At 34.9% G+C, this 14339-nt stretch overlaps 2 protein-coding genes across 6 annotated transcripts in view; both read right to left on the minus strand.

Moving 5' to 3' along the window:
- The window catches only part of LOC136039533 (WD repeat domain phosphoinositide-interacting protein 3-like), a 475762-nt gene that overhangs the window by 296659 nt on the left and 164764 nt on the right, over positions 1–14339 (minus strand). The gene's annotated exons all lie outside the window — the stretch shown is intronic.
- Positions 9136–14339, minus strand: part of LOC136039531 (uncharacterized) — a 61012-nt gene continuing 55808 nt past the window's right edge. For all 5 annotated transcript variants that reach the window (XR_010620476.1, XM_065723336.1, XM_065723333.1 and 2 more), the window contains one exon: positions 9136–9586. Coding sequence is in view for 4 of the 5 variants with exons in the window: in XM_065723336.1 (XP_065579408.1) it covers positions 9564–9586 (23 nt within the window). In the remaining variant the exon portion in view is untranslated. The remainder of the gene's footprint in view (positions 9587–14339) is intronic.

The raw sequence follows: 14339 nt of genomic DNA on the forward strand, positions 1-14339 counted from the left end.
TGATAATTTTAAATTTTTAAAATTATAAGCTTATAAAATTTTATTTGGTTTATTGGTGATAATTTTTGATCCGGCAGTTACGTTTGTTTTTCGAGTTCAAACTATTTTGACGAAGAAAATTAAAAAGATAATAAATACGAGGTTACTTTCAGAGGTTGCAGTTCAATGTTTGAGGTTCATTACGAGAGCATTATCTATTCCAAGAACCTGGGCTATTTGAATAAGTCTGACATTAGTTAACTTCGAATTTGAACAGGATTTTATAATACACTTGTCGTGTAAACACACAGGCGGCTTCATTGTCAGTGAAAAACTCCCTGAGAAAATTTCTAAAATCTTTTCATTGTCACCACGATTGGGTTTAGTAACTTGAGATTAGGCTGACTTTTAAATTTAGTAGGAAATGAAGGATTCATGACAGCCAAATCTCTACTAAACAAAGCCGTAATCCTGTTGAATGACCGAGTTGTTTTTTTTTACTCTCCTCTTTTTCCTCTGTGAATGCTTTAAAGTGTCCCCCTTTCCGCATGTAGCCCTAGTTTTATGTCCTTGTATTTAATTGTTATTCAAGCATATCCAAGTCCTTTAAATTCTATGTGCATGCCTTTTCATATTCTTTTTTCTTCTCTTCTCCGTAAAGCTGAGAACGACTTAGTGGAAGTCCTTGCCTAAATACTTGCCGTGTCTTTAGTTTGTCCGTTTTTGTCACTGCCTTTAAAGTTCTCTCCCTTATTTTCTCATAGCTTCTCTTTGATGCTCGTTATTATTCAATTTAGTATTCGTTTTCTTTGTATTTGTCGAATAATTACTTGTCGAACAGAATATTTTAAATTCTATGTGACCAGAGACCGGGCGAATCAGCGGTAACAATTTCATTTTTTTGGTTAATTTTTGCTTTCTTTAGATATATTCCTGATGAACATAACAAGGGAAATGGTTTTCCATTTTTAGAAAAACAATCCAAACTTCAGTAGTTTGCTATTTTAGATAAAAATAATCATAAAAATACCAATTTCAGATAAAGTTGATGAGAAGATTATTTTTCATTTTATGAGATTATTAAAAATTGAAGCATTTTGCTTTTCTGGTAAAAATAGTAGGCTCAGATTGTATGGCCCTGTTCCCGCAGAGTTGCTTGATCTCAGGTCCATCGTTTCTAATGGAGATTACCACTATAAATAGTGGTACCTAAAAGAGGTATCTGTGTCTCGTTTTTGTTCCTTAGCCTACAATGTCCCATCCTTGGAATGAATGCTACAGAAAGTGTGGAACTGGGTCATTCCAGTGTTCTGAGTGCAATGCTTGGTTGCACCCAGCTTGTGTTGGCGTCACAAAAAGTAGTCGCCTAAAAACCCTAAATGGTGCCGATCAACAATGGTCGTAAATTATGAGATTAATACCATCGATAATCAACCTGAAGTGATCCAACCACTCGAGGTTAAAAAATCCCACCTTATTTCTATTGAAGAGAATTCAACTAATTCCGATGATAATCGACTGGAAGTGATCGCTCCAATTGGTATTGTTAATTCCCCATCTGTACCTTGTGTTTTGAATAATGATAAAAACAACTCCCCTGGATCGATTGATTCTGCAAAAATTACCATCTACCATCAATCCCAAATTACCCCACAAATTTCTTGCTCCAGTAGAGATGAATTGACGTGCTATGCGAAAACGGCTAGTGTGTTTGAGCGTTAGTGTGTTCTCAAGAAACGGATTATTAATCTCCAATTTCTTTGTGATAGGTTGTCTGATCTTTACCAGCGCCAGAGTAGTATTCTCTTCAAGGATTAAATAAAAAAAAAACTAGTTTTTTTTAACTGAAAGTAAGGAGCGACATTAAAGCTTAAAACGAACAGAAATTACTCCGTATATGAAATGGGTTGTCCCCTCCGCAATCCCTCACTCTTTACGCTAAAGTTTGACTCTTTACCACAATTCTGCTTTTTAAAATAATTAAAAGCTTTATTGCGTAAAGAGCGAGGGATTGCGGAGGGGACAACCCAATTAAAAAATAAAATAAATTAAAATAAAAAACTAGTTTTTTTTATTTAATTTCTGAAGGATTTTGAATTAATGCATTTTTGATTTTGGCTCTCCGCACATAAATGATTAAAATGAAATTTTCATATTAATTCTTCTTTGGCTAAATGGCTTTCTCTTAGTTTTGATCAGACGATTTTGATAAATAAGGGGTGGGGAAGGAGGCCTAGTTGCCCTCCAATTTTTCGGCTACTTAAAAAGGCACCTGGAACTTTTGATTTTTAACGAACGTTTTTATTAGTAAAAAATATACGTAACTTAAGAATTAACTTACTTAACAAACTTTTATATTCTTATATTTTTTAATATGTATATGAGGAGGTTTGTCCCCTCGTTACTATCTCGCTCTTTATACTAAATCTTAAGTTTTGTCCCAATTCTTTAAGAATGACCCCTGAATCAGAAACGCCGTAGAATAAATAGTTGTAATTACTAAAAATACTTTAGCATAAAGAGCAAGGTATTTATCTCCTCCTAAATACCTCGCTCTTTATGCTAAAGTATTTTTAGAACCCCTCATATGCGTAATAATCTCTTCGTTTTAAGTTTCAATGCAACTCCTTACTTTCAGTTGAAAAAACTTTTTCATGTTTATTTTTTCATTGTTTTTTTTTATATTAATGCTAGAAAATCCCGCGCCCTTTACATTGAATTTTTCTTCCCCCATGACATGTTCCTCCAAGGTAAGATCCTCCCACATAGCCCCCTCTCCTCAACCCTACCCCCAAACCAAAAAAATCCCCCTGAAAACGTCTGTACACTTCCTAATAACCATTACTGTAAACACTGGACAAAGTTTGTAACTTGCAGCCCCTCCCCCAGGGACTTTGGGGGAGTGAGTCATTCTAAAGACATAGTTATTATAGTTTTCGACTATGAGGAACAAAATGGCTATCTCAAAATTTTGATCCGTTGACTTTGGGAAAAAATGAGCGTGGGAGGGGGCCTAGGGGCCCTCCAATTTTTTTTGGTCACTTACAAAGGGAACTAGAACGTTTCATTTCCGTTAGAATGAACCCTCTTGCGAGATTCTAGGACCACTTGGTCGAAACGATTACCCCTGAAAAAAAAAAAAAAACAAAAAAAAACAACAAATAAACACGCACCCGTGATCTGTCTTCTGGCAAAAAATACGAAATTCCACATTTTTGTAGATAGGAGCTTGAAATTTTTGCTATAGAGTTCTCTGATACGCTGAATGCGAAGGTGTGATTTTCGTTAAGATTCTTTGACTTTTAGGGGGTGTTTCCCCCTATTTTCCAAAATAAGGCAAATTTTCTCAGGCTCGTAACTTTTGTTGACAAAGATGAAATATAAATTTTTGATGAAAGTTATATATTTAGAATCAGCATTAAAATTCGATTATTTTGATGTATCTTTTAGCATCAAAATTCCGTTTCTTAGAGTTTCGTTTACTATTGAGCCGGGACGCTCCTTACTACAGTTTGTTACCACAAACTGTTTCACAAAGAAATCAAAATGTTAAGTCGGTTTTCAGCTCGCAATTGTTAAAGATATACATACTTTAAATTCCCCTACACCGCCCAGAGTTCCTCTTTTAGCTTTTACCACTATAATGGAGATTACTACTACAATAGTAGGCTCAGTTTGTACTCCCGCAGGGTTTCTTGATCTCAGGTCCATCGTTTCTAATGGAGATTACCATTATAATCTTTAGTTATCAGTACCAATCATTACCATCAATACATCAATACAATACAATCTTTACCGTCTGATATTTTTAACCAAATTTAATCTAACTTTAACTTTTACTCTCATACCTTGCATAAGACTGAAAAAGCTGATTCGCAAAGCTAATTGAATCCAAGCAGAAAAAAAGCAATTTCGGACATTCATCGGTGAATGTCATAATTAACCAGATTTCGGAGGTTCACGGTGAAATATGTAGAGGATGTTAGAAAAAAAAAAGAAAAGCATCCCGAGTCCTATAATACGAAAGAAGAGCATCATCATCACTGTACTATAGCAATTACATATTATAGATAAATACATTTTGTGACCACACTAGCCTGGCTATACCAGAAGTCCAACAAAGAAAAATCAGAAAGGAAAAAATCGAGAAACCAAACAAGGGTGATTTTCAGCTAGTGAAAAAAAAAGAAGAACTATATATATATATATATATATATATATATATATATATATATATATATATATATATATATATATATATATATATATAAAAGCAAGCAAGCAAGTTCTATGGACCTATCAATATAGAGCGGTAGTAGGCCTTAAAAAATTTGTCAAAGATTGAGCAAAGCACCAGGTATCAAACAGTTCGTGGTAACGAACTGTAGTAAGGAGCGACCCGGCTCAATAGTAACCAAAACTCTAAAAAATGGAATTTTGATACCAATAGCTATATCAGAAGAATCGCATTTTAATGCTGGTTTTAAATATATAAGTTTCATCAAGTTTAGTCTTACCCATCAAAAGTTACGAGCCTGAGAAAATTTGACTTATTTTATAAAATGGGTGAAAACACCCCGTAAAAGTCATAGAATCTTAACGAAAATCGCACCATCAGGTTCAGTGTATCAGAGAATCCTACTGTAGAAGTTTCGAGCTCCTATCTACAAAAATGTGGAATTTTGTATTTTTTGCCAGAAGGCAGATCACGGATGCGTGTTTATTTGTTTTTTTTCTTTTTCCCAGGGGTGATCGTATCGACCCAGTTGTCCTAGAATGTTGCAAGAGGGCTCATTCTAACGGAAATGAAAAGTTCTAGTGCCCTTTTTAAGTGACCAAACAAATTGGAGGGCACCTAGGCCCCCTCCCACGCTAATTATTTTCCCAAAGTCAACGGATCAAAATTCTGAGATAGCCATTTTATTCAGCTTAGTCGAAAAACCTTATAACTATGTCTTTGGGGACGACTTACTCCCCCACAGTCCCCGTGGGAGGGGCAACAAGTTAGAAACTTTGACCTGTGCTTACATATAGTAATGGTTATTGGGAAGTATACAGGCGTTTTCAGGAGGATTTTTTTGGTTGGGGGGAGGGGTTGAGAAGAGGGGGATATGCTGGGGGAACTTTCCATCGAGAATTTGTCATGGGAGAAGAAAACTTCCATGAAGGGAGAGCAGGATTTACTAGCATTATTAAAAAAAAAAAAAAAAAATGTGAAAAAGCTTTTTCAGCTGGAAGTAAGGAAGAGCAATAAAACTTAAAAACAAACAGAAATTATTACCCATATAAGGGGCTCACCTCCTTATGATACCTAGCTCTTTACGCTAAAGTATTTTTAGTAATTTCAACTATTTATTCTACGGCTTTTGTGATTCAGGGGTCATTCTTAATGAATTGGGATAAAATTTAAGCTTTAGTGTAAAGAGCGAGGTACTGACGATGGGGCGAATCCCCTCATATATGTAATAAAAACATGAGAATACAAAAGTTCTTTACGTGAGCTAATTTATAAGTTACGTAAATCTTTTACCAATAAAAAGATTCGTAAAAAATTAAAAGTTCTAGTCGCCTTTTTAATTAACCAAAAAATCGGAGGGCAACTAGGCTTCGCCCCCGCTCTTTTTTTCTCAAAATCATTCGATCAAAATTATGAGAAAGCCATTTAGCCCCCCCCCCCCAAAAAAAAAAATATGCAAAATTTCGTTTTGATTATTCCTCTGCGGAGAGCCAAAATCAAAACATGCATTGATTCAAAAACGTTCAGAAATTAAATAAAAAAAACGAGTTTTTTTAACTGAAAGTAAGGAGCGACATTAAAACTTAAAACGCACAGAAATTACTTCGTATATGAAAGAGGCTGCTTCCTCATCAACGCCCCAATCTTTACGCTAAAGTTTTTTACTGTTTTAAAAAGAAGAATTGAGAGAAAGAGTCAAACTTTAGCGTAAAGAGCGGGGCGTTGATGAGGAAGCAGCCTCTTTCATATACGAAGTAATTTCTGTGCGTTTTAAGTTTTAATGTCGCTCCTTACTTTCAGTTAAAAAAACTCGTTTTTTTATTTAATCAGTCAAGGGCCCTGTTGCTATATCAAGCATTGTTAACATTAAAGAGCTACAAAAAGAAAGTGGAACAAAACTTGAATTGGCTCTCACTACGTTTGTTACTAAAGAGAACCCGTCCATCAGCAATATGGACACCCCGCCAAAGATATTGAAACAACATGCACGATTCGTAAGGTGTTCAACTTATGGCGTGCTGACACCTTCCCTCCCCCCACGGCAAAATAAAGTTTGACATTCTATTTTTCACTGATTTTATTTTCTTTGGCCAAATTGAATGGAAATTTGGCCAAATAGAATGGAACTACAGTTAGTGTTACAAGGATTTTAGACAGGCAGATACACAGAAGAAATGTCTCAGCCGAAAGCACAGAACAATTTTAAAGAATTAACTTATTCATCTTCTGGATTGAAAGTATAAAACTTTATAGAAGAACGTCTCTTAAAGCACAAGAATATTTTAAAAGGGTTTCACTGTTTGCTTCACACTTATCCACAGAATAGTGAAGAAAGTAAAGAGATGAAAGAGCCATTTTTGAAGTTGATCGAAATTTATGAAGAAGATTTGGAAAACAACACCTTAAACGTTTGATGGCGGAAAGAAAAATTTCTCTAACGGAACAAGGCACACCATGTCAATGCAACTGATTTTCTAAATATTTGTGGCAAAGCAATCTCTCCGAACATCCATATCTTACTTAATATTTTAATCACTATACCTGTATTTATCAAATTTTGATTTATCAAAATTATTTTGCTCAAACTAAGAGTTTATGCAAAATCTTTTGGATTTTACTTTTTGGTTCTCGTTTGGTTTGAACTTTTTGCTTTTTGTGCAAAACTTCCTGTTTTCAATAATATAATTCAAAAGAGGCCATTAACCATTTTTATTTAAAGAGCAGGTAATAATCTTGTCAACAGAAAAAAAATCGGCTTATGTAATTTAAAATGCATTATGGTGCAAATATTAAATATTAGTGGAGAAGACTTTCTTTTTGATTTTTTCAACTTTTATCATGACCACATTTATGGACAAGCAGGGCTTTACCATATGCAAGGTGCAATACATTAAAACAGATTGGACTAATTGACAGTGTTTTCAGATCGACGCTGTTTTGAGGTAAAGAATTCTCTTCACTTTTTTACTGATACTGACAAATGTCCTTAGAAATGGAGACACAACCTAGGTTTCCCGGTACCGACAGGTATATCTTGTGGAGACAGAAAAGTTATCTATTGCCAAGAGGGTCAGTTTCCAAAAATTCAAAGACAGAGAACACAAAAAAAGTCAGTCAGTCAGTCAAAGATCGTGCAACACCCTTGTTTCATCTTTGGAGGTAAAGCTATAAAGAATATTGATTAATCCCATCTCCTCAAAAATATATTTTCACCATCCATTCACGCAGTAGATATTCTCGAATGGGTTTGTTCCTTCTGGTCAAGAAAGCATGGTGAAATTATACCTTCTCTGGACAAAATGCCATCCATCTCAATTATACCTCTCTGCAAATTTTACACAAAGCTTGTTCCCAAAAATGAATGCCCGTGTTCTGCAGAGCTCATAGAAAGCTGTTTATACTCCTCCAAAGGATTAATAATACGGCTTCTAGAGATATAACAGGGTGTCAATGGATATTCTTCTGATTACCCACTATTCTTACTAGCTATATACTAGTAACACCGTTACGGTAGGTAAAGAAACACCTCACAAGGGATAGTCAATTCCTATGTTTAGAAAGCCTGATTGCACTAAAGTCATTACTAAAAAAATACTACTGTTGCCAACAATCTATGAAAAGGGGTTAAGCCTTATATTTCGAATCGGCCAAAAAATTGTTATAAAGGGTATTTTCAATTACAACAGCAGAAAGAACTTGTTTCCCAAAGAGCAAGCTTATGAAAAATGCTGTTGCACTTATGCTATAAATAATTAACGCTTAATGCTATAACCTCTTTTGTTCTAGAGTTACTTTCGATTTACAATCAACTCAAAATCTATTATAACCAAATTTTCATGAGTTTTAGAGACCGAAAGCGTTAAGTACAGGTCTCCCCCACAGTCATAAGTATAGCGTCTTTTCAACAATCGACGGTTTAAAAGGCGTTTTATATATTTTTTTGCTAATCTTCAACATTTTGTAAAATGTCATAAAATATATGCCATATTTCCACGACCTTACTGCATAGTTCTTAAGAAGGACGATAAAAATTCTCCTTCAATAATTTTATTAGGTTCTTAAAAGTTTCCTCTAGGCTTCTCATACAAGCCTAGATACTCATGAAAACGCCCAAAGGTTTTTTGGGCTTAGGATGCACATCCATAGACCAGAAGCTATCGTCAACGCAAAAGTACTGTATACACTGTTATTTGATTTAAAAATTCAATGCATGAAAACGATGCATTTTCGCGAAAGAAGACACAATTTTAGAGATCAGAGCGGGCATAAGTCGAATCCTCTAAGTTAACAATCTTAAACCAAACAGACTAAATTGAATGAAGAAATCCAGCACAAAAACAAACGGAAAAGGCCATTAATATGAGTTGTGGAACCCTCATTTAACTCCCCAAAACAATTAGTAGCATTGCCTCTTCAATGAATACGCAATATATTTTCAATTGAAATTATTCTTTACCCGATGGTCAATATATTTGAAAGAATGAATTATTTTAGTCATTTTATGATTATTATTACTTCGCCAATAGTAAGCATATAGATGCAGTAAACCCTGGCATTGGGGTTTTTGGACAAGCAAGATCCCCTTTCCTACTTTTATCAGGTTCACTCTATATATAAAAAAGTCCTATCTACATTTTTTAAGTTTAGCATTAATCCGCAAATATAAAATGGCGGGCCCAAAATAGGTCTGTCGAAACTGTTTTTGAAACATAACCACAATATCACTTTTCCTTCATGGCATCCCCTTCTTAAAAGGGGATGCTTAAAGTTGAAAGTATACAATAGTTGTTCGTGTATAGTAAGTGCTCTTCATAAATAGTTTTGATAAACAGTTATGTATTTATTTTAATTTTCTCTATCTTGTACTCCGTCCCTATGAACTATCCCTAGCTCTAAGAACAACAAGCAGTTTGCAAGAATACAAAGTAACAATATTTTATTGATTAAATTTATATTAAAATATAAAATAAAAAAATGTTGTTGTATGTTGAGTCAGGAAGAGGTTCTTTGGCAGGAGCAGAGGCCACATAATTGCACAGCTTCAATGAGCAGTAAATTCGTTAGGTGAAGGATGAGCAAAAAATTGAAGCAAAATTGATTAAAAATTTTTTGAGGGTTCTATTTTTTTAGTAAAATATAAAAAGGGGAGCAAAAAAAATATACGCAAATTTTACTGAGATTCTATTTAACTTGAGGTTTAGAACCCTTGTTTTTTTTTATTTAAACTTTAAAATTATAATAAACCAGTTCTGCTGCACTGTCTTTTTATGTAAATATAAGCGTCTATACACAAAAAGACGAATGCAACAGAGAACAGGCTTATACAGAGAAATTTACTTTCCGAAATTTACTGCCCAGCTACTTCATTATCTAGAAAAGAAAAGAAAAGTCAATCATTTGCAGACAATAGACAATATGTTTTTCCGAACTAAAAAATTTATAAAAGGATAAATTTTGAAGACTGGCTAAATACATTACAAGAGCGAAAACCTCGAGATGGTTGCGATGTCTGGTCAAGACCTTTTTTCTTCACATATAATTATGCTTGCTATTAACAAATCCTTTTAGACTTTCCTGGAACATTTTGTGATATAGGAAAAGCACAGATACAAATGTGTTCCTAAAAACTGAATTAGTCAATAAAAGATAAATGCTAAATGTGAAAATGAGCACTACCTAAGGAGGGGCGGGGGTAGCATGGATTAGTTTTTGGCGGAAAAGAAATTTTCTGGGCAAAAACTTACATGGGTAGATAAGGTGTGATTTAAAAAATTTACATTTTCTAAGAGCCCCACGGAGATAAAAACCATCGAAAAAGTGATGAAGAACTAATATATTATACAATATATATATATATATATATATATATATATATATATATATATATATATATATATATATATATATATATATATATATATATATATATATGTAGCTAAGCGTATTTTACTTATTATCAATGCTGGCACCCCTTTTATTGAAATCCTTGGAAATCAAATTTAGTGAGGTCTTGGGGGATGGTGAGAAGGGTGGTGAACTGTATGAGAGTCAGGAAGGTGTACTACGTGTAACAAGGTCGTAAGAAAGACGCATTTGCACTATCAAGAACGGCTCAGGAGCGACTAGGGCCCAGCGGCCACGGGGCAACTGTTTTGAGACTAGCATTGCTAACTGATTGTGCATGCAACTGTTGTGTGACCATGGCCTTGAGGAAGTGAGGTCCAACCCACGAGGCAAACTAGATGTTACTGGTTTCCAATCAGTCTAAAACCGGTTCCGAATGAGACCCCAGTCATAGTCACAGTTGCGTTGCAGTGCTGTCCCAGACATTTTCGGGAGCTACCGCGTTGATATTGTCCAATTACTTTGGCTCTCAACATGTCAGACCAGGAATTAAACATGAAAGTAGACTAATATCATGATTGTCAAAATGGCTAGTATACAATAACTGAGCAGCTAGGGGTTTTAAGTTTAAACTTTAAGGAGAAGGTTGAGAAGAAAATCGAACTGAATCATAAGAATATATGTGTATCCAGGTAGTCAAAAGAGCACATCTGCAATATCTTAGTAATTTCTAAGGGTATTAAGTTGAAACCTTCAATCATTGGTGAGGATGGTGTCGAACAAAATCAAAGTATACTATATACACCTAAGTAGTCGAAAGAGCGCGTCTGCAAAATATCAAGAGCGGCTAAGAGTATTTAGTAGACGCTTTCAGAGGATGCTGGGGGAGGATTCTAAACTAAATCGAAAGACACTATGTGCATCCATTTCGTCAAAATGATGAACCTATAATATAACAAGAATTGCTTTAAGTATAAAGCTGAAACCTTCGGTGCATGTTGAGATAAATCCCGAACAAATTGTCAAAAGACAGTATCCGCAACATGGCACGAACAGCTTTTGATATCAAGTTTAACTTTCAAGGAATGATCAGAGAGCAAATTGAATTCAACGATAAAATACTACCTGCATTCAGGTTGAAAAAAGGGCATATCAAAAATATCTCAGCAACTTCTTAGGGTATTAAGGCGACTTTCAGATAATTGTACAGATGGTACTGATCAAAATCAAAACGCACTATGTGCATCAAGATTGCCAAAAAGACATATTGACAGTATCTCAGGTAGTTCCATGGACCACAGTAGAAACTTTCAGGGAATAAACAAACATTGTACAACAAAGTCAAAAGCAACTGTGAACATAAAGGTAAAAAAAGGGCGCATTTATAATATTTCAGGAACAACTAACAGTATTAAGTAAAAATTTCGAGTGAATATCGAGAGGTATATTGAACTAATCCAGGAGACATTAAGTGCATTATGAATGTCAATATGGCATATATGCAATAACTCGGGAACATTTAAGAGTATTAAGTGGGAACTTTCACCGAAAGTTGAGAGAAATGTTAAACTAAATCAAAAAACACTCTGTCTTGAGGGAATGCCGATGGGGATATTGAACTAAATCGGTGAACTGTATGCATCCAGGGTGTCAAAATGGTTCATCTGCAATACAGCAGGAACGGCTAAGATATTTGAAACTTTCTGTAAATATTGAAGGTGATGTTGAGCTAAATCAAATGACACTATCTCCATCCCGGATATCAGAATGAGACGTCTTCAATAGTTCATATACGGTTAATGGTATAGATTAACGCCTTAAGTAACCTAGCTGAAACTGTGAGGGAATATTGGACGGAAAGGACAAGTAGATACTAAATTTTGATTTGTTGACCGAAGGGAGCTCATCAGCGACAAAGAATGTTAAAAAAAAATGGTTGTATTGATTCTTAGTTTGAAAGTGTGTGTTATTAGTGTGTTATATTCTTAGTGTGATCTTTTTTTGATCTCATTAAAATTTCAGGCCGTGAAGACACCTCAATAAAAGTTTCAGAACCAAGGGAATCGCAACTGGAACAAATCTTGTAAGGGATTCTTCATCTCCTTTTCTTTCTTTTTTTTTGCAACAAATTGGAACTATATTAGCTAATGTACTAGCTCAAAATGCATAAATGTAAACAAACAAGCTATTAAAGCAAAATATAACACACACAAAAAAATTCCTACAACGAAGTGTTTGATCATTATTCGTCTATATCAAAGGTTGTAACAGTAGATACGACGGAACAGCTTCCCCCCCAAAAAAATTCCCAAAATTGTTCACATTTTTTAAAATACTAGTAGCCGTACCCAACCATTTGTAGTTCTATAATATAGCTATTTTTAGAATTCCTAGCAAAATTTTGTCCAGAATATGAAGAGCACCCCAACATCTTTTTGCTTTTATTCATCAATAAAAAAAATTTCAATAAAACTTACAGAAATTAATTCTTTTAACTTAACAAACAGAAGCTGTTTCAACAAAAGAAGTTTTTTTTAAATAAGTACAGAACTAATTTAAACCAAAGGGGAGCAGAAGTAGTGAAAAAAAAAGTCATGCTTAAAACGTAAATAAATCATTATAAATAAACTAATGAAACCCTCTGACAGACCGTATTTCAAACAGTAGGTGGTGCAAATATCGTAGGTAAATACCGCTTTGTAGGGCTGTAATGAGAGAAAGGTAGATATAGCTGGGGCACAATATGCGGATAAAGGATGACAGATTACCAAAAAATGTCCTTTTCAGCCAACTGTCTAGGGCTAAACAGAAAGCAGGCTGTCCGCAGTTGAGGTGGGAGGATGTCATAAAGAAAGATTTAAAGGGAATAGAAACTTCCTGGGAGGGTGTAAAGAGGGAGGCTCTGAATAAATTGGGATAGAGGAGCGTGCGTAGCTGTGTTGGACTCCAGTGGCTTGGTGCTGCGGTGAGTTCTTCATAGTAGAAGCAGTAAAGAGAGTGGAGGGGTTTCCCCCCTCCAACTCCCGCCAATGTCATCAGATCCGGTCGGGATTCAAAATAAGAGCTCTGAGACACAATATCATTCCAAACATCAAATTTCATTAAGATCCAATCACCCGCTCATAAGTTAAAAATACTTCATTTTTTCTGTTTTTTTTGCGAATTAACCGGCCCCCCACTCCCCCCCAGATGGTCAAATCGGGAAAACCACTATTTCCAATTTAATCTGGTCCGGTCCCTGATACGCTTGCCAAATTTCATCGTCCTAGCTTACCTGGAAGTGCCTAAAGTAGCAAAACCGGGACCGACAGACAGACCGACAGACCGAAAGAATTGGCGATTGCTAACTCACTTGGTTAATACCAAGTGCCATAAAAATCTGTAGTAAAGACGTGGTCTTGAAATGTCTAGTTTGGCAGACATCCATTAATTAAAGCCAGAGCATTAGTTAAGGGTGAAAAATCAGAACTGGTATCATGAATCGCTTTTGTTTCAAAATGTCTTTTTCTTGGTTTGCCACATTACTATATATACTTCACTGGCTATGCATGCATCATAGAATAAAAAAGATAGCATTCATTTATTAATTTTTATTCTTTTGGGAGGATGGGGATTAGTGGACTTTGAGGCTCCTGTCTGAGGAAATGGAGCAGAATATTTTTTTTCTCCCGCTCGACAAAAGACCATAACGCGCAGTTGCTTTTTTATGCTTGTCGTCCGATAGACCCTGTTGCAAGTTAAAGGGTAGGATTCCTGTTTAATTCGTTTTATGATTGAAAAAAACATATATTCTGAACAAACCCTTTTTTCATAATAAAACCTTCTCGTCACTCAAATAGGAAAATTTAAATTAAGAATTCATTTTCATTATAAAAGCTTAGGCAGCAAACCAAAAGATTAAAAACCCTCTTTGCCACCGCCATCCATAAATAGTTCAAAACAGCTATTAGCAAAAACCCGTGAACGCTGATTTAGCTAGATATATTTATTTAAATTTGCAAGACTTACTCAGAGCTACAGCATATATTGAAAATATTATTAGCCCCTTCATCAGTGTTTCAATAAATAAGAAAATTCAGAAAAACACCTTCAGATTTTGTTTTTGAAATGAAGTCTCTTCACAAAGTGCAATGAATTTTTAAAAGAGAACGTTGCTTGCAAATTTCTTGGCATTGATTTCAGGTGTTAATAATAGGTCATACGCTAGATCAATTACCCATCTCTTCTAAAAAGGTCTCATCATTTAACTCCAAAATCTCTGGAAAAAGGTTAGAGCTTT

The sequence above is a fragment of the Artemia franciscana genome, chromosome 19 (assembly GCF_032884065.1).
Source record: "Artemia franciscana chromosome 19, ASM3288406v1, whole genome shotgun sequence".
In the NCBI taxonomy this organism is placed as follows: domain Eukaryota; kingdom Metazoa; phylum Arthropoda; class Branchiopoda; order Anostraca; family Artemiidae; genus Artemia; species Artemia franciscana.